Source organism: Camelus ferus, chromosome 7, assembly GCF_009834535.1.
Source record: "Camelus ferus isolate YT-003-E chromosome 7, BCGSAC_Cfer_1.0, whole genome shotgun sequence".
Lineage (NCBI taxonomy): Eukaryota > Metazoa > Chordata > Mammalia > Artiodactyla > Camelidae > Camelus > Camelus ferus.
The window spans coordinates 11,056,931-11,075,974 of NC_045702.1; the positions used below are offsets into that span (position 1 = coordinate 11,056,931).

Sequence of the window (19,044 nt, forward strand, 5' to 3'; positions counted from 1 at the left end):
CTCCTGGGCATATATCCAGAGAAAAATATAAGTCAAAAAGACACATGCACCCCAGTGTTCACAGCAGCATTGTTTAAAATAGCCAAGACATGGAAACAACCTGAATGTCCATCAAAAGATGATTGGATAGTGAAGATGTGGGGTGGGTGTATGTACATATATATACATACATGTGTGTGCATATATACATATATGTATATGTATATACAAACACACACATACATATATAATGGAATACTACTTAGCCATAAAAAGGAATAAAATATTGCCATTTGCAGCAGCATGGATGGACTTACAGATCATCATTCTAAGTAAAGTAAGCCAGAAAGAGAAAGGAAAATATCATATGATATTGCTTATGGAATCTAGAAAAGACATGAACTTGTTTACAAAACAGAAACAGACTCACAGACATAGAGAACAAATTTGTGGTTATCAGCAGGTAAAGGGGGTGGGAAAGGAGAAATTGCAAATTCAAGATTTGCAGATACTAACTACTATATATAAAATAGACAACAAGTTTATAGTGTACAGCACAGGGAACTATATTCAATATCTTGTGGTAACCTATAATGAAAAAGAATATGAAAAGGAATATATGTATGTATATGTATGACTGAAACATTATGCTGTACACCAGAGATTGACACATTATAAACTGACTTACTACAATGAAAAAGAATATAAAAAAAAAACAAGACTCCAGTTAGAAACTGTCCCTATTTGTCATTTTGTAAATGAATGTTTATACATACATCACATATATTCTACACAAATAATTTTTCCTAATAGTGCTGTTGGTTGGCACACTCAACACCAGTGAACGGCGAAGGGGAAAAAATTTCTCATCTCAGCAATCCAAAGAGCTGAGGTCAGATGGGGAAGTCCGGGCCTCATGGTGAGAAAGTGGATGAGGCGGTCCTAGGCCCGAACAATGTTCTAGTGTCCCTTTCTATGCCTGCTGCCCCCCGACCTCTCTCCCTCTGCCCACAGGAACAGGAGAAGTAGAAAGAGATGAGAAGCAAGGCGGAGCAAAGCTGTAAAACAAGTCACTAAAAATGGGAAAGAGGTCCTCTTCAGCTTTTCCAGGGACGCTCCCTGCCCCCACACACTGCACTCACGCACGTACTGTTACACACACACATTTGAAGAGAAAAGGCACTCTCTAACACGTCAGCTGTTCATTTTCACAAGCCCGGTTGAGATCAATCCCGCAACACAGAAGCCTGTGGTGGGAGTCCAGGGATTTCGAGAGAAAAGGCCCCCTCTCTTGGAGGCTCAGAACACAGGCCTTGGGACACTTAGAAGCTTCCAGCATGAAAAGCTACCCAACAACATTAGTACCAAGTGTTCCCTTCTGCAGCCTCACATTCCCCATACGCCCCAACTTCACCCCTACACAAAGCTGGATATTTGGTGGGAAAGCCAGACTGAGCTCTAAAATGTACATAGGCAAAAAGGGAAAAAAAAGTCATTTATATCCATAAAGGCAGAGATAGCACAATGTACTAGAAGGGCATGGGTTTTGGAGTCTTTGTGCCAACAAGCACCCTGCCTCTCTGGATCTAAGATTCTTCATGGGTGAAACTGCAGCCAAAGCACCACCATGCCGGGTTGCTGCGAGGGCCAGGTTACTGCTCCCTGTAAGGTGTGGGTAGCCAAGGATGCAACATGCGGCAGCAGCTCACTTTTTTCTCATCTTTTGGCCGCTCTGGTCCCTCCCCAGCCCTGACGGATGAAGCCTGGGATTGAGGACAGATTTCAATCTGTTCTAAATAATCCATCAGTCCATTCTAACTCACTCTGCCCATCTCAAATCACCAAGGACATAAAGGCCATTTTTCCTCTTGTTTGGTCATTGCACAAGGCCTAAAATCATGTCTTACTCAACAATGAACCTTAGTAGAAGCTGCTGGTGGTGCTGGGAGATTACAGGCAGGAAACAAAAACAAACACACAAACACGAGCCCGGCCACTCACGGTTTCCCTTGACTGGTACATAATCAAGGTCAATGGCGGCTCCCCTTTGGGGGAGGGGGCACTGTTGGCAGCTGTCACAACTGGCCCTATGTGCTGACAAGTTTTGTTCCAGATCTTCCCACTGGGCTTTGGGAGCTGCTGCACACGCTGGAGGAACCAAACCCTTTTCTGCTTTGTAAAATTAAGACAAAAGTGAGCTTTCCGAAAGTTTTTTTTTTTTTTTCAAAAGCTCTCCTGAAATCAAGGAAAAGCAAACTCACATATAACGAGACCCCAAAGTCATTGAAACTGGTAAGTTCACAGAGGGGCCCCTCTCATCCCAATGTCCAAGAGAGGAAGCCAAAAGTTGTCTTGATCGGTGGAACTCCCTGGGCTCAGAAACATGGCGAGCTGTCCTCACCCCATCTGGCTGGGATTGGAGGAGCTCTGCCTGGGAGCCATGGAAAAGTCTGGGATTTTCAGTCTTTTAAAAACTGTTCTCATCTTCTCTTTGGATGTGGACCTCCCCTTGGTCATATTTGATCCCCAAATGCCTCCCCAAATCTCCAACCGCACACTTCTTCCCCAGCAATCCTGCAGATGTGACAGAGCGATTGCTGCTGTGGTAGACAAAATAACGGTCCCCCAAAAGATGTCCACATCTTAATCTCCAGAATTAGAGAATATGTTACTTCTCATGGAAAAGCGGATTTGGTGGGTCATGAAGGTAAGGACCTTGAAATGGGGAGAGTAGCCTAGATTATCCAGCGGGCCCAATCCAATCACACGGGTCCTTAAGAGTAGAGACCCTTCTCCAGCTGTGGTTAGTAGGAGGCGCATTACAGATGAAGGGTCAGAGAGCTGCCGCGTGCCTGACTCTGAACACGGAGCAAAGGGGCCATGAGTCAAGGAATGTGGGCAGCCACTGGAAACTGGAAAAGGCAAGGAAACAGATTCTCCCCCTAGAACTTCCAGAAGAGTACAGCTCCACTGGCATCTTGAGTTTAGCCCAGTGAGTGTCAGACCTGGGGCAGAATTATAAGACAATACGTTTGCATTGTTTTAAGTTAGCAAGTTTGATGCAGCCTGTCACAGCAGTGAAACGAAACGCATACACTGCAGCGCTGCGCCCTGGTGAGCTGTCTGCACTCCCTCCCTTCATTCCCCGGGGGCTCGACTCCTCTGAAGGTGCGGCGGGCTGAGTCCTCCCAGCCAGGAAGCTTGTGGGCCTCACCTGGTACCATGGAGCTCTGGCCCAGCCCCCTGGCCAGGAGAGCAGCAGCCTGTCCTCTCCTCCAGCTTCAAGTGGTCCTGGCTCCTTAACGAAACTCCTGAGTCTTGATTCTAGCTCCTGGGACCCTTCAAGCTCCAAGCTCATTTGTCCGAACCACAGATTACAGACATCCAGGAGTGTGAGGAGGCTCTGGTACCCAACCCCACTCACATCCTTAGCAGTGGACTTGAAAAACCTCAACCATCAGTGCCTGCAATGCAAGACAACTGTCCACGGGCAAGGACAAACCAGAGAGCCACATGCCATTTCTCCCAAGTCTGGGTAAACTCTCTAAGCTGGCTTTTGTGCTGGCTTTTTAAGCTGCCAGGACTGAGGTGGGGTCGTGGGCACAAAAGCAAATCTTCAGAACAGGGCACCTGGGAAGCTGAAAGCAGAGAGGCGAGAACTGTCAGAGAAGGAAGCCCCTCTTGACAGACCACAGTGGTGGCAGGTGTTGGGGCCCATGCGGGACTCGCCCCCCGCCGCCGACCTCCCAAGCCTGCCAAGGGTCCCTGGAACCCATTTCTGGGCTGTCAGCAAAGACAAATTTAGCACCAATGATCTCATCTTGCAGAACAGCCCCAGGGCCTCAAAGCGCTCTGGGAAACATCACTTTGACAAGCTGGAAAGTGGACGTCACTGCTGGTACCATAAAGTAAGTGAAGGGCGTGGGGGTCCCTCCCTCAGCTCACCCAAGAGGAGCAGGTGCAGGTGACGGCCAGGGTGTGCGGCGTGTGGCAGGTGGCAGGCTGGGTGCAGCCTGAGGTGCTGCCACCCTGCTCTCCCCCAGCCCAGAGACCCCAGGTACTGCGAGCTGGCGCTTTAAGGCGAGTCCACAGATACCAACTGGCTTTGTCTGAGATGAGCGACGAGCAGGAACATTCTGTGAGGTGGTGGCTGACGGCCCTGTGAACCTCCCCTCGTGCTGATACCAGGACATTTTGTGATAGAGTATTTATAAATGCAGCGGCGGCAGAACAGGGGGCAGGGCTGGAGCTCATGCCCTCTGTTGTTCACTGCAAATAAGACTGAAGCTCTGCAAAGGATGGGAGGGGGGTGACTGTCCCTTGTCCCTTGAAGTGAGTCAGCGGTAAAGAAGGATGAGAATTCATCACCATATGCAAACCCAAACTCCTGCCACTGGCTCAGGCCACCTCTCCGTGGCCCTGTAGTTGGTCTTCTGGCTTATCTTAGCTGGGGATTTTTGCTGGTCAGCTCTCCTGAGGTTTTTCAGTGTGTTTCATGGGCAGATTCTCTCTCTGGAGCCAAGAGGCCAGTGACTCCCCCAGTGCTGCCCCAAAGTCCCAGGAAGGCACTGGCAGGTGGGACCTTTGTCTGGGTTGAGGACCCCTGGCTCCTGCTTCTCCTGCCAGTCGACAGGGCTCCATAAACCTTCCTAATGGAGGGAGGTATGAAAATACTAAGAGAATGGACTTGAGGCCTCTCAAATAGAAAGAAATATATTTCTAAATATCAAATAAACATAGGTACTTCTAGAAGGCAGGACCCACAGAACAGAGCAGTCCATATCACACTGCTAAAGGTGATGGACAGTGATGGAGAATAAATGTTGTGATACAACAAAGGCCAAGTTGATATTCAAGCCCACCAGGGGTTAGTTCCGTGTCAGATTCAGTCATGTTAGAGAAGATCAGCTCCCGGAGAAGATGGGCTATGAGTCTGATCAGTTCCATACTGGGATGTGCCGATGGGAGGTAATGAGGGGCCGTCAGAGGAATAAATCAAAATGTACTGAGAATTTTGGGTGACCACCAAAATAAAATCTCTTCCGCCAAAGACAGTATAGACATCATTGTGGCCGAAAGAAAGAGAAGAGAGTTCTACAAGCAGCTTAGAACGGAACTAATAGCATCTTTTCGAGTAAAGATGTTAGAAAAACATCTGCAAAGAGAAATTGTGATACAGGGCAAGAAGCTGTGTTCGGGTTTCACAGCAGGACCCACAGGGTAGAGGTGGGGTCAGCCATGGTAGCAAAGAATCCTTAGAGGGGGACCACCATCCCATGACACATACGGATGCACACACACACGCACGTGCACACACTCCTGCAGCACTGGGGCATTCGGAGAAGAGACAAAATTAGTTCAGACTGTGAACCATTTATCCTGGAGAGGCAAAATGAGATTTTTTTTTCTGCTGTTCTTTTAATTAAAAGTTAGCTCATAAATCAAAGACCTTGTTTCCAGGCTGTAGGAGGCAGTAGGAGGAATCCCAAGCTCTTCAGAGCTGAGCGTGCCCTGTCCATGCCCTCTTCCCTTTGCCAAGGTACTCACCCTGTTACAGCATCTTGCATGGAGTGGCAACCCAGGGAGTAGCCGAGGGTGGCTTCCTGAAGTTCTTCCAAAGAGATCTTGATGTGTATGTGCACACGTACACACACACACACACACACACACACACACACACACACACACACACACATAAATCCCACAAGGACTGGTTAGTGCATCTCTTGGGAGCATCTGAGGTTGCCCCTGGAGACCTTCTACCCTCTGCTCATCTGCCCTGCCTGGGTTCACATGGGTGTTTATTTTATATCCATGGAGCCTGAAGACTCTCTTTAGAGGTTTACTAAGCACAGAAAATCATTCGATCCTCACCATCTTCTTAATTTTTATTTGTTTTTTCCTCCTACTGAATCAAGGAATGCTCCACAGATGTGAAGTCCTATTACCCTCAGCTCATTCATATGAGAGACGGAGGGAGCGTATATTAACATGCTCGTTGCTGAAAAGGTGAAATATGTGTAGATAAACGATTTGTCCAAAATCAGGAGTGCAGCTAGCAACAAAGTTGAGATTTCCCAGCTGTCAGTTCCAACTCTTCCTGTAATGTGCTGGCCTGGTTTTAACAGTTTAGAGGCATGAGCATCCCCTGATACAGACCTGGGCAGACCCTTGGGTGTGAGGATCACGGGGATGCCTAGGAGCAGATGCGGGAAGCAGCAGGGAGGCATCTGATGGCTCCCGTTGTTCCTTCTCACCTTCCTCCGGCTTAAGAGAATGGTTGCCGTGACCACTGAGGAAGTTTATTATTTTTTCCATTTTGAAACTACTCCTCACCAAGCATCTTAAAGTGCTTTGTCTACCCTCATTCACACTCCTTCATATTCTGGGGGAGAAATGGGGACAAAGAAAGGGAATTCCCTATAAGAAAGGGAAGGAAGAAAAAGCTTCGTTTTGCTTCCTTTCTAGAATCTATGATGCCAAGAGCCTCTCTCTCCCTGTGTCTCCTCACCCAACCCAGCTATTTCCCTCTGATCCTGCCCTGGTCAGAGAAAGAGTCCAGACAAAAAACAGAGGTCAAGCAAGCAGCAAAGTTCCCCTTTCCCCTATCCTCAGACCCAAGTCCCTCAAAAACAATCAAATTTAAAGCAGAGAGATTAAATTATCACTAAGCTAATTATGGGAATCACACTTAGGCTGGCTGCCGGGAAGCGAGGTCAGCAGGCAAGAGGCATTAAAATTAAAGGCAGATGCATGAAGCACTTAAAAAAGCAACTGGGAGGCTCATTACCACCCCCGGCACATGGGGGAGAAAGAAACCACTCTGATGTTTGAGGCGCTGTCCATCTGGGCGATAGTCAGAGCAGTTGACAGCTAAATAGCTCCACTCTGTCATCATCTCGAAGCCAAAGTGGGCGAGTCAGAGGTAAACTGATTAGATGGTGTGCTGCTAATTTCCCAGAGAGACGTGGCTGGGGCTCAGGCCAAGAGGGCAGAGAACAGGGAGGACCAGCCTCAGGCTTGAGTGCAAAGAGAGGGTCTGGTTCTGAAGTGTGCATGCACAGCTACACCTCAGCAGGCATGGTGCACACAGGTATGCATGGGATTAGGTACGTGTGCACGTTTATGACGCAAATGTGTGTGTAGGTGTTGGAGAGGGCAGACAGTCGTGCATGTGAGGGTATATCCCATACCTACCTGAAAATAGAAGATGTAGAGCTTAGAAAGGATCCAAGGGCTCCTCCTAGCATATCGGCAACAGGGCCACTCCTTACGAGCTTCCTGTGATGGCCAAGGTCCTCCCAATCACTGCCACTAGCTCAGCCATGAAAATATATATCACTTTACAGTTATGGATGCTCAATGACTCCTCATGCATCATCAATATGATATAAGTCTAAGACATGCCAGCCCCCAAATTGGCAATCTGTGAAATGAATTTGAAGGCTTAAAAAAAAAAAATCAATGTTTTTTCAAACCAATCTGCAGGATGGCTTCCTCCACTCAGCATTCCAGCTCTGTACTTCTGCCTTTTCCAGAGAGGAGCAGATGGTGGGGAACCCTGTCAAGGAGGTCTGTGAGCTGGTCCCGAGTCAGCGGCCAGCTTTGGAAACAGAACTCCCAGATTGGGTTCCCTGCCTGGAGGATGGACTTCAAGGGCCAGTGGTCCTGCCTGTGTCCAGAGTGAATTTTTGGAATTCAGAGTCAGAAAAGCAGAGTTCAGAGGGGAAGTGGGGGAACGTTTGGGGGCTAAACTACACAGGGAAAATTAATTTGGAAGGCTCCATTTACTTGTAGTTAAGAGAAATGATTTAATAAATTTGGATAATTTAATTACCCCAAGAGACATCTGCTGAGCACAACCTAATCTTTGTATTTAAGGAGAAAAGTGCCCTCACTCTGAAGGAAAACTGGATACAGGGAAATATAAACATTTGGAGCCTGACTAATGGGAGGAACTGAACAATTCTAACTTCAGTTTGAGAAAAAGAAAAGCAAATTACAGGAAAAGAAGCTGATAGTAGATTTTGTTTTTTAAAAATCTCCAACACTGTATCTGGAGTTGTTACAAAACATTTTTCCTGCATATCCTATATTTTTCATACATCTTCTCCAATATTAAGCAAGAAGGGACCAGGAGCTCTTTAATCCAAGAAACACTGAGCACATTATGGATGGGCCAAGTAGGTAAGTCTTGACTCTGTGCAATGTCCACAGCAATAATCCTTAGAGTAAACTGTATTATTAACAAAATATTCTCTGCTCCTCCCTCCCACCTCCCCACCCATATATGCACCAGGCCTCTTCCTGTGGTTCTATTTCCCATTCATTCCCTTTGACTTAGACAACAAAGTATGAGGAGTAATAACATGTACCACTTCCAAGCAGCAGCGTTAACAGCCATCTCTCTATTCCTTCTGCCAGCAGATTGGCATGTCTTCAGCCTCTGTCCCAAATAAACAACCTGGAGCATAGCTGCTGCCAAACCCATATACATATGAACATGAGCTGGAAATGAGCTCACATTGTTGTAGCTGCTTAAATTTGGGGGTCACTTGTTACTGCAACATAACTTAGCCTAAGCTAGCTGATACACTTCCACACACACACACTGGTACTAAACGACCCTAAGCCCCAATAGTCAATCTTCAAACACATTTCTTACTTAGCATTTGTTACCTTCAGGAAAGCACTGTGCTGGGCACCTACATCTAGCTGGGAAAGTCTTAGACATGCTGGGGAAAAGATCCAGATGTATTAATAAACTATTTTTTATGCAAAGAAAATGAACAAATCCCTCTCAGACAAAATTCTCAGTGACAGAGTTTGAAACTTATTCTCCTGTGATTTCTAGGTAATCAAAATGTGACTGAATAAAAACTCAGGTTGGTAAAATAGATACATTCTGAGGATATTAATTTTAGAAAAGGATTCTTCAGTTTAGAAAAGGGCTCATTGGTTCCTTTGATGAACTCATCTCTCTTACCCAAAAGCCCCTGAGCTTTCCCTTGGGTGAAGAAGCCCACAGCCTACTTGAAGCAATGAAGCGGTCAGTCTACTAGCGCCAAGGTGGCCTTGACCCTGCCTGGCTCACAGAGAAGGCTAGCGCCCCAGCTGCCACAGCGGCACTTAAGGCCAACAGTGTGCAGGTGCAGGTCCACACAGGGCCTGAGCAAACCCTGCCTGATTAAACCTCATGGGATCTAAGAAAGACAGATTCTGTGCGTGCGGTTTAAAATGTATTTTTCTCTCTTAGGCCTGGTATGTCTGGGGTAAGCCCCAGAAGAACTTCAATCACAAAGATTAAGAAAGACATTCTATGTATGCTAATCGAAAACATTTAGTATATGGTTATAAGTATATACAACCTTTCAAAAAGCCTGTGCACCCATCGTGAGAAACATCTGTAAAGGGCTTCTGTTTCTGGCTCTGCTCTTTGCAGGAAGGTAGGACAGAAGGGAAATAGCTGAATGATCACTGGGGGATGTTGGTTATTTAGCAGAAAGACCAAGTTAAAGAATTTATTCACTTACAGATCTTTGAGAATGAACCGAAGGTATCCAACCATCTTTATTGTTATCAGAAACCATGTAGCGTGTAAAGTACCCATGTGATCTTAGGTATAATCCTGCCTGAAACAATACTCAGCATCTGAGATTCCCACCGGGAAGACCCGGAAAGCAGCAGGATTTGGTGTAACTTACGGATGCAGTCGTAAGGTGGCCTCGGCATCGTTCTGGCCCGTCAAGTCTGACCATCCCAGGGCACGTGCAAATTCGGCTCCCCCACCCCCAGCACATCAACAGCCTGGTGGGTGATGTGAGTGGTTAAGCAGAAATACAGTCCATCTCCCTGGCTACAGTGGGAATGAGGGAGCCTCTCCTGTGTTCCTTTCCTTCCACCCTTCTTTTCAAGGCCTCAGGAGCCTTCATTTGGGTGGGTGGGGGTAGGGGGAAGGAAACTTCTGGAAGGGAACTCAAAGGAGGTCTCAACAGAAAAAACTGGGATGAGGGGAGGCACTGGAGAGGCCAGAGAGTGGCCCCAAGGAAGGGAGAGCCTGCAGAGCGGGGAGGACCTGTGAGCTGACACCCACTGCTCCCAGACCCACTCGCTGGCCCACTTGTCCTAATGAGACTCACACAGGCGCCAGCAGGGCAAAGCAGGTCAACAGAGTAAACCATCTGATCACTGACTCTCAAGTCACCAAATGTATAAAGAAATCGTGGAGCCAGAGCTGCCTCGGGACTTAACTACCCCATAGTCACCCTGGGCAACTGGTCAAGATAACATCTGTGAGTGGGTTTTCCCACCTTAAGAGCACAATGCAAATAAGGACGGGCAGGAGCTGAAAAAGCAAACGTGGGGCAAGAAGCTCAGGTGAAGGGGACAGGCGTTTAGAAAGAAAAAGAAGGCTGGATGGACTGGTGGGGTAGTTGCTAAAAATGACCAGGGGTCCAAGGAGACGGTGTAATTAGGTCCTCAGCTGCAGAGGGCTTGCAAAGCAGCATGGGATATAACTAAGTAGAAGCAGCCACCTAGCAAATGAGTAAAGACAGGGACCCTGGTTGACCAGCAACAGGAAAAATAGTCAAGAATCACTACACACAGTCCCACGGGCGGGAAGAGAGGATTCCAGTGAGACAGACACCCCAAGTGAGTCCCAGGTGGCAGGTCAGTGGTAAGTGGAAAAGCACAGCTTGTTTCCCAGAAAACCTCTGGCCCCTCCCCGAGGCCACCGCCCACTGGGCTGCAGGCTGGCCTCCAGCATAATTGCTCCTCCAGAGGGAAGTTGCCCATGGAGGGGGGTTGGTGATGCTCGAGCTGCCACATAGGTGGGAACCCCATCATCTCTCAGGTGGGAGCCTCCTCCTTGGTATTTAAATTTAGCCAGGATCCTTGAGTCAAATCATGAGGGGCCAGGCAGCATGCCGGGGCAGAAGGGCTGAAGCACATACCTGTGTCCTTGGCTGGGCCACTGACACATAGGCAGGTGGGGGCCACAGAAGGTTGGATGAGAAGATATATATTTTTTTTAATGAGGAGAGTGAAAGGACTGGAGCCGTTTTAGATAGATGATCCTGGCACAATTTACAGGATAATTAAAGAGGGGAGCGCCTTGAGATGGGGAAATCAGTTACAACCATCCACGCTTGAACACAGGGGCCTGGAGCCAGGGCAGGAGCAGAGAGGGAAATAAAGGAAGGTAGGAAGGTTCTGGACAACAGGTGTGCTGACCAGGTGCAGGAGGCACCACTTTCATGGCTGTAGAGGTGAGGTTAACCCACAGCCCGAGAGCAAAAGCCTCAGTTCATATTTTGCTATATAAATGAAGGTAGACCTTAGATCAAATCATGTGTCCACTGGTGAGTTACTCACCCCCTTTCCTCCTGTGTGAAGTGGAGGATGTAGTCTCTAACCCAGAAGGACATGTTGAGGATTACACGAGATGATCAATGCACATAACACAGGTAAAATACCCAGAACAGTGCCTGGTACCTACCGGGTGTTCAAAGCACAGTAGTTACCTTCCCATCCTCTTTCTTGCAGCTCCAATCCCTAGGAAAATGACCCCTTCCTAAAAGTGAGGTGATTCCCAAAAGGGGTCAAAGTCATGGGGCATGGATTCTCCGTGGACTCAGAGCTCTTGTCAGTTACCAAACGGAAATGCAAATCTCTCTCATCCACCATCATAAACCACCATTGTTTCCCTAAGATGAGCAGAGCCCTTGGGACGACCTCCAGGTGCTCCCAGACCTCCCACTGAGGATGGTTTGGCACCTCTGGCCCTGTGGATGTGGCTGGCCATTTTGCCCTTTCCTGTTCATCCTCTGGACTCCCTAATATGTCCATCAAAACCTCAGGGAGCCAGTAGACAGGATTCAGTGCTGGGGCCACTTTGGTTCCTAAGTAGGGCTGTGCCCCTTCCTATACCACTAAAAGTTAACTTGAACTTCAGAAGTATTGGTTCTGGTGCTCTCGGTAGCCCAGAAACCAAGCCCTTGTGTGGCAGGCAGCCTCTAAAATGATCTCAATGACTTGAATGACTCCTGCCTCTGGCTAGTCATGCCTTTGTGGAAGCCCCTCCCCTGAGTGTGGGCTGGACCATGTGACCGGCTTCTAATGAATAGAATGCAGCAGAAGTGATGAGATGTCACTGTTGTGTGAGTGGCCATCACAGAGAGGCCCATGTGGCAAGTGACTGATGTTTCCAGTGAGGACCTGAGGCCTTGCAACTGCAATGTGCATGATCTGGGCAGAGGATCCTCCCCCATTCTGGCCTTGAGCCTGGAGATGATGCTGCCCCAGCCAACACTTTGGCTACAAGTCTGTGAGCAACCCTGAGCCAGAGGACCCAGCTAAGCCAGGCCTGGATTCCTGCCCCACAGACACCATGAGATAAATGCTGTTCTAAGCTGCTATGTATTGGGGTCATTTGTTACATGGCAATCCATAACCAATACATCTGTGTCCCCTGGGGGCAGGACAGAAGGCATGGAGTGAATGTGGGAGACTTGAGGGAGCTATTTTAGAAGTCACCATCAATGTCTCTAAGAGAAATCAAAGCTACTGGGAAAAGCATCATGACACCACCAGGAAGCAAGCCCAGTGGCCACATTCACAGGAAGTCACTTGAGAATAGTAGGAACTATAAGCAGACCCCCAGTCACAGCTTCAACTCGTGGTCAGCCTGGCTACCACCGCCTTCCCCATCCCCAGGCCTGCCCTCTCCGAGAACCTTCTCCGGTCTCACCACACAGCTTCTATTCTCTTCCTGTCCAGATGCTATCAGATGCGAGCTCAGTAGTGAGGGGACCACTTACAGCTGGGGCCCACCTCCTGCTCTTGCCTTCTGCCTCACCCTCTTCCTCTGGTACATCATGTCTTTCATCCTTTCCCATCTTTGTTGTCTTGGTTACATGGCCAGACTCCTGATACTCAGCTAGTTTTCATTTTAATGATATGTTCTTGTAAAGCACAATATTTTACTTCAATTGCATGTGTCACTGGATAAATTTCTCCAGCATGTCTGGCATTTGAGCATCAGCTGACTGAGTGTGCTCGATGATTTGAGGTGTTTCTGCAACAATGTCTTCAATTTTAATGTCTGCATTTTAATTTATGATCAGGATCATTCTACACAAATGTATATATATATACACACACATATGATTCAAAAAAATGGCACACATGTATCAATAAATCTTGAATTGGCAAAGCTCATTTAAAACCATCTCCTTAAATCATGTGCACTAGCAATGATCATTTGGAAAACAGAATGACAAATGTGCTTGGAGTAGTATTTTCTGGGGATCTCAAAGTGTGTTTCAAGAGTCCGCCAGGAGGAGAATGAGACTAAGCCCCAGCTCCTGGCGTTGAGCTGCCTTGAGAGGGGCTGCGGCAGATGCTCAGTTGCGAGGATCCTGCCCCGGATCCTGCCAGGGGTCAGCACTGAGGGATCACCTGGGATCCCCGACGAGGACATGCAGGGACAGTGGATGAGCCTCAGGGCTGAGCAGTGAAAAATAGGAAGGATAAGAAAATAGTGCCAATGGGGACACACTTGTGTAAAAAGGATGATGGAGTGCAAGCTTGCTATTGTTCAAGAATATAAGATATGTCCAAGAGGACACTGTCCGGCTTAGCTGGTTTCCATACCTCCCAGGTACAACATGGACCAAAAGTCCTAGGAGGAGACTGAGACAAGGTGGGAGGAGGATGGTGAGAAGTGGACAGGCTGGCACGAGGCAAAGCTGGTCTGAAGGCCTGTCCCCAGTCCCCAGTCCCCAGGCTTGAAGGACTGATGACCGAACAGCCATCTCTCTGTCCCTGCTTAGCGTGAAGTCAGAGGAAGGAGGCACCCCCTGCCCCCCACTGCCAAGCATCAACTGTGCACCTTCATTCTCAGCTTCCCATCACTTGACCCACAGGTTAAGACCCACACAGGCTTAAGACTTGCAAAGCCAGGGGTGGGCAGTGCAAAAACAATAACAAAAATAATCCAAAGAAAAAAAAGCTTCAGTGGACTTTCCCCATAGCAGAAATTATCCAGCATTGATTCTTCCACATTTCTTTTCTTTTCTGTGTGGGTATCTAACCACATGCACACCAGCCAGCAGCTCTGGTTTGAAAAACTTGTAACATAACGGAGCAAACTGACCAAACCCTACACCAGGTACACTCAACCTCTGCTCTAATTGCAGGGTCTCAGGCAAGCTGGAGTTCCAGCACCGTACCTCCATTGGATTTTGTGATGCCTCCAGCCATCCTGAGAGCTTTCCATAGAATGAATTTTTTCTTTAGTTAAAGTTGACATAAACTTTCAGGTGAATATTAAGAAGAATTCTCAGATACACTGCACATCCCTGATCTGGTACTGCTGTGTGACTCAAGCATCTCAAAAACACACGCACACACATGCACACAGAGCATCCATTCCTGAGAACTTATGTTCAGAATGACACAGCCCCAGGTGGGTCTCCCTCTACCTCTGGCTGGTTGCTCTTTGGGGCCTATAGTCAGAGCCTATGGAACACAAGCAAATCGACTTCAAAAGAGGCTCAAGAAAAAAAAAATTAGGAAGATTGAATTAATCTGCATGATAATTTTCCAATAAGAATGATTTTGTGATATCTACTCCGATTGACCCTCCATGCTGATACACACCCAATTCCTATCCAGAGAGATTGGTATAGCTTGGTTTTTGTGCTCACACTCACACACACATACATACACACATATCCTACTACAAGCCAATAGCAGGGCCAGCCAGGGTTCTGCTTAACCAACATCCACCAAGTGCTCTGTCCCGTTAGTGTGAGCCATTTAATCCTAACAAAACACCCAGGGAAGATGCAATCACAAAATGAAAGGAGCAATCACACCTCAAGTGGAAGTTTATGATGTTTTGGTTCACAATGAACATTAGCCTCTCCCACTAATGTCAGGCAGTAATTCACTGCTGAGCAGCAGCCATAAAATATGATCACTTAGTGGTAAAAATGCAAGAGGCAGAGAAAGTGGGGGGGCAGACTTCTGGCTGGAATATTTAAGCAAAGAGATCTTGTCCTTCTGAGGCAACATGGACCTCGATATCCCAACTTGGGTCAGAGGTTTTCAGACTTACACAGACACCTTAAAGCAAATCAGGGTGGCATCTGCCTTAAGAGGTTTACCTGGAGCTGAAACTGTAACGCTCTGTGACTTATTCCTAAGTTCCTAGGCACCTCCTAATGACTGTAGCATTTATGTGCCACATTTCTTAACGTCGCACAGAAAAGGATGCCAATGCCAGCCGTAATACACGCATCAGAACACATAAAAGACATCCAAATTGGTACTTGCCTCACCTTCTCTCCCACTGCCTCATGTGATGTGTGCACTAGAGGCGTGAAATTATGGTCATCAGAGACAAGGTTGCAAATGATGGAGACCCACATCTTTCAAACAAAACAAAAAGTCAGTAATTTTGAGGGCAGCCCATGGATAGCTACAGTCTAGCTGCGGGACCTTTGAAACTCGCAGCAAACTCCCTTACTCTTAGCAAACGCCCCAGCCCCCTCCCACCCACCCTTCCCACCTCGAGTCCCTTGTCATACTGCAAAGAACTCTGCAAGGGCCCTTGATACACACAGGAGATTATTACAGGGCTCAGAAAAGCCAACTCTGTAATTACGGCTATGGTATGATTTCCATTATCCTCACTCCGTTTCAGGAGCTCACAAAACTTCCCGCAAAACCCTCCTGCAGCCCCAGAGCTTTCCATGGCTGGGCCTCTGCCCAAAAAGTGAATGTGGTCCTGATAACCTCTGGGAAAAGCAGGACAGAGTTATTAGAAGGAAAGGGGAGTGGTACTCAGCGAGCAAGGGTGGTGGGAAATTCTATTGTTTAGGAAAAAATAAATAAGCCGGCCAGTTTCGCTTTTTATTATTTCAAACAACAGACTCGGCGGCCGGGCCTTCCTTTCTGAGCTCAGACTGTCCCCCTGGGCAGGCTGTGAGTCTGAGGGAGCAGTAGCCGGGCTTCAGCAGAGCTATTAAAGAGGCTGCTGCTTGGAGCTCGGGGAGCAGAAGGTTTGGCTGCCCGAACAGCCTGACTTTCCCCAGGGGGGCCCCTGGCTCACTCCCCCCGACATGACCCTCTGGTCTTACCTCTCAAATGTTTATGCTCCACCAGTCCCACTACAGTTCTGGAAATTAAATGTAATGTCCCAGGTGGCTGAAACAGAACTGTTCTTACATAAAACCCCCAAAGTAAAAGATGAGAAGCGCTAGCCCGCAGTTTATAAAGCTCCAAGGCTCCCAGGTCAGGTGTTGTCTGTCACTGCAGGCCTGGCTGACCTCTAGGGACACTTGAAGGCAAGGCTCTGCCCACAGCCTGCCCCATGGGGGTTGTATGTGTGCACTCTGCCCACCCAGGCTCTTGGAGGTGTCCTCAGCCCTCATTCGAGACAGGCTGCCCTCTGACCACCCTCATCAGGGGACTGGCTTCCACAGGTGAGACAGAGCCAGGCCCCATCAGCCTCTGTCCACCCAGTGACCGAAAGCATGCATTTGCAAGTCGACCGTCTTGAGTTTACGATGCAGCTATGGCCAGGAAACACCTTTTCTCCCCCAAGAGAAAATAACTTTCTATTCCGCTATGGGCACAGGAAGTCTCAATGTTTATTTCACTGACACCATATACTAACAAGCTCAGACGATAGCAAAAAAAAAAAAAAATCCATCTACAGTGTCTACTTCATTGGGCCATCAAGTAAAGGATCTGCTGGCACCTGGTAGGAAGTCTGTGGGGTGGGAATCTTTCAGTGCTTTAGAGGAAGCCACCTCTCCCTTGTGCCGAGATCAGGCAAAGCAGAGATAAGAGCTGGAGCACCCCAAGCTCCCTTGCTTACTACTTTTCCCTCAACAGTGCTTATTCATCCACCAGGGCAGGCAAAACAGAGCAACAGACATTTCATCGTACGAACTGTATATGGGAATGCTTTGGTATTTAGAATCCACTTTGCCAGCAAACCTGAACTTGTTGAGTTCTTCTGAAGAATGAAGTCATCTGAGCAACCAACGGAAACGTGCCCAAGGTCCTGCTCTAAAGCACTTCCCTCCTTGGTTTATACCAAGGCTTATCAGACACAATTTCAGCAAGTTTGGTTATCTGATTTCCTAGCTCACTGAGAGCTGGAAGCCGCAGACCCGGGGAGGAGGAGAGGCGCTGAAGTGGACCAGGATTCCTGGCAGCGGCTGGAAGTGGTGAGTGACAATGCTCACCAGAGGAAGATCCGGGAAGGATGCAGCCACCAGACACAGGAGTCATGCGGGGACAACACGCCTGCAGCTCCCAGCGTCTCCCCTGGGCACCCGCAAATTCAGTTCAACACACAAGTAATGATCACAAGAAGAAAGCCAAGGTAGCAAGAAAACATTCAATTGTGTTTAATATATTCTTCGCAGAAAGGCAAGAGACTAAAATACAATTCTTAAAGCTATATAGGTGATGGCTAAATTATTTGTTAACACTTACGGCAGGACACTAGGATGAGGTGGGCGGTCCCGGGAGTGTGCCGCGTTGCCCACAGCATCTTGCAGTGTGCGTTTCACCAACACGCTGTTTCCTTTCCCAGCTAATACCCATGCAACCACTCGCCGCACGGCCCCGACTCACGCACGCTCTGTCCCCTGCCTCTCCCCCTCCACCCTCTCACACCCCAGCCCCACTGCCTGTTCCGCAGGGATGCACAATTTAAGAAAAGAAACAGTTGCTGAAACGGGCTGTCACATAGGTTGGGAGAACAGGCACAGTCTTTTAGACGGGCAGAGAACATTTCCCCTTGACCGTCAGGCGAATGTCCAGAAACACAGCCAAGGGAGACGGAGGCATCAAAGCTCAGTCTCAGATCAGGCAGAGCTGCTCCATCAGTCTGAATCACACGCTGTCCAGAGAATTCCAAGGGAAGCCTAATTAAAACAAGCAGGATCTCCACACGGAGTTGTCAGTATTTCCCAGGGAAGAGTGAAGTACGACTATCAGCCAACAGACCACAGGACCTACTGGCAACAGTCTCACAAAGGCTTTTAATCCAAGCAAGGAGGACACCCTATAACAAGGCCAGCTCTAACTCACTGAGATGAGAACCCAAGCACCCAAGCAGAGGTGGGCGAGAAAATAGTTCCAGATGGACGGGTGTCCCCAATATTGCCTGATGGGCCAAGGTCACCCAGTACCCCTGAGGCCAGCAAGCTTCTGGAGAACAAGCAGGAAAGCTCGTGTCCCCAGATCACACCATTCTACTCCACCTTAAGGAATTTCTGTGCCTCCCACAACATCCACGGTTTCTTTGTCCCACGATTTGGCTATTAGCAACTCCAGTAGGTCCTATACTTTTCTCCATCTGTTTCCCTGAATGGATTCCAGATGGACACACCAGCCAGAAGGGCTGCAGGGGGAGGAACAGACATAACCTTTGCCCGTGTCTGCCTTCCCCAACACCATTTGGAATGGCCTAGCAGGCTTAGAGACGCACACCTCTCAGAGACCTTCAGCCCATGGAACAGGTGAATCCACACACTCACCGAGTGTGATTCCCACAACAGCCCTCCAAGTGAAGGCAGCAACACAGCTCCTTAACTCAAACCATATCACTCGCCAGCCAGGCCCAAGGCAGTAAAAGAGCATAAGAAAACACCCTGTCCCAGGGCGGGACCAGGCTGTCTTCACAAGAACCGAAATGACTACACCTTGTCCTACCTTCTTCAGCTTGCCACTTTTGGTGCCCACGAAGGCCAGGGAGTGATTCTTGTAGACGTATGCGATGACAGAAGTCATGCGGTCCCTGTCCTCCGTGAAGACGGGGATGCCACGCACCATCTCAGACACTCCCAGGGGGGCATTCATATCCAGGCCACAGAAGTTGTCATCAATGGTTAAGAGCTGAAAATAAAGAGGGAGGAACATTAGGGGTGAGCACCAGGGCAATTGGCAGAGGCACTGAGTCAGGGAACTACAGAGCAAGAAGAATCCTTACAGAGGAATCATCTGGTATAAATCCCTCCTTTATTGCATGAAAAACTC

General features: G+C 48.2%; 1 protein-coding gene across 4 annotated transcripts in view; it reads right to left on the minus strand.

Annotated features, from left to right (window-relative positions):
- PLXNA4 (plexin A4) overlaps positions 1-19,044 on the minus strand; it is a 565,211-nt gene that overhangs the window by 313,021 nt on the left and 233,146 nt on the right. For all 4 annotated transcript variants that reach the window (XM_032483354.1, XM_032483355.1, XM_014561902.2 and 1 more), the window contains one exon: positions 18,721-18,903. In XM_032483354.1, the coding sequence (XP_032339245.1) occupies positions 18,721-18,903 (183 nt within the window). The remainder of the gene's footprint in view (positions 1-18,720; positions 18,904-19,044) is intronic.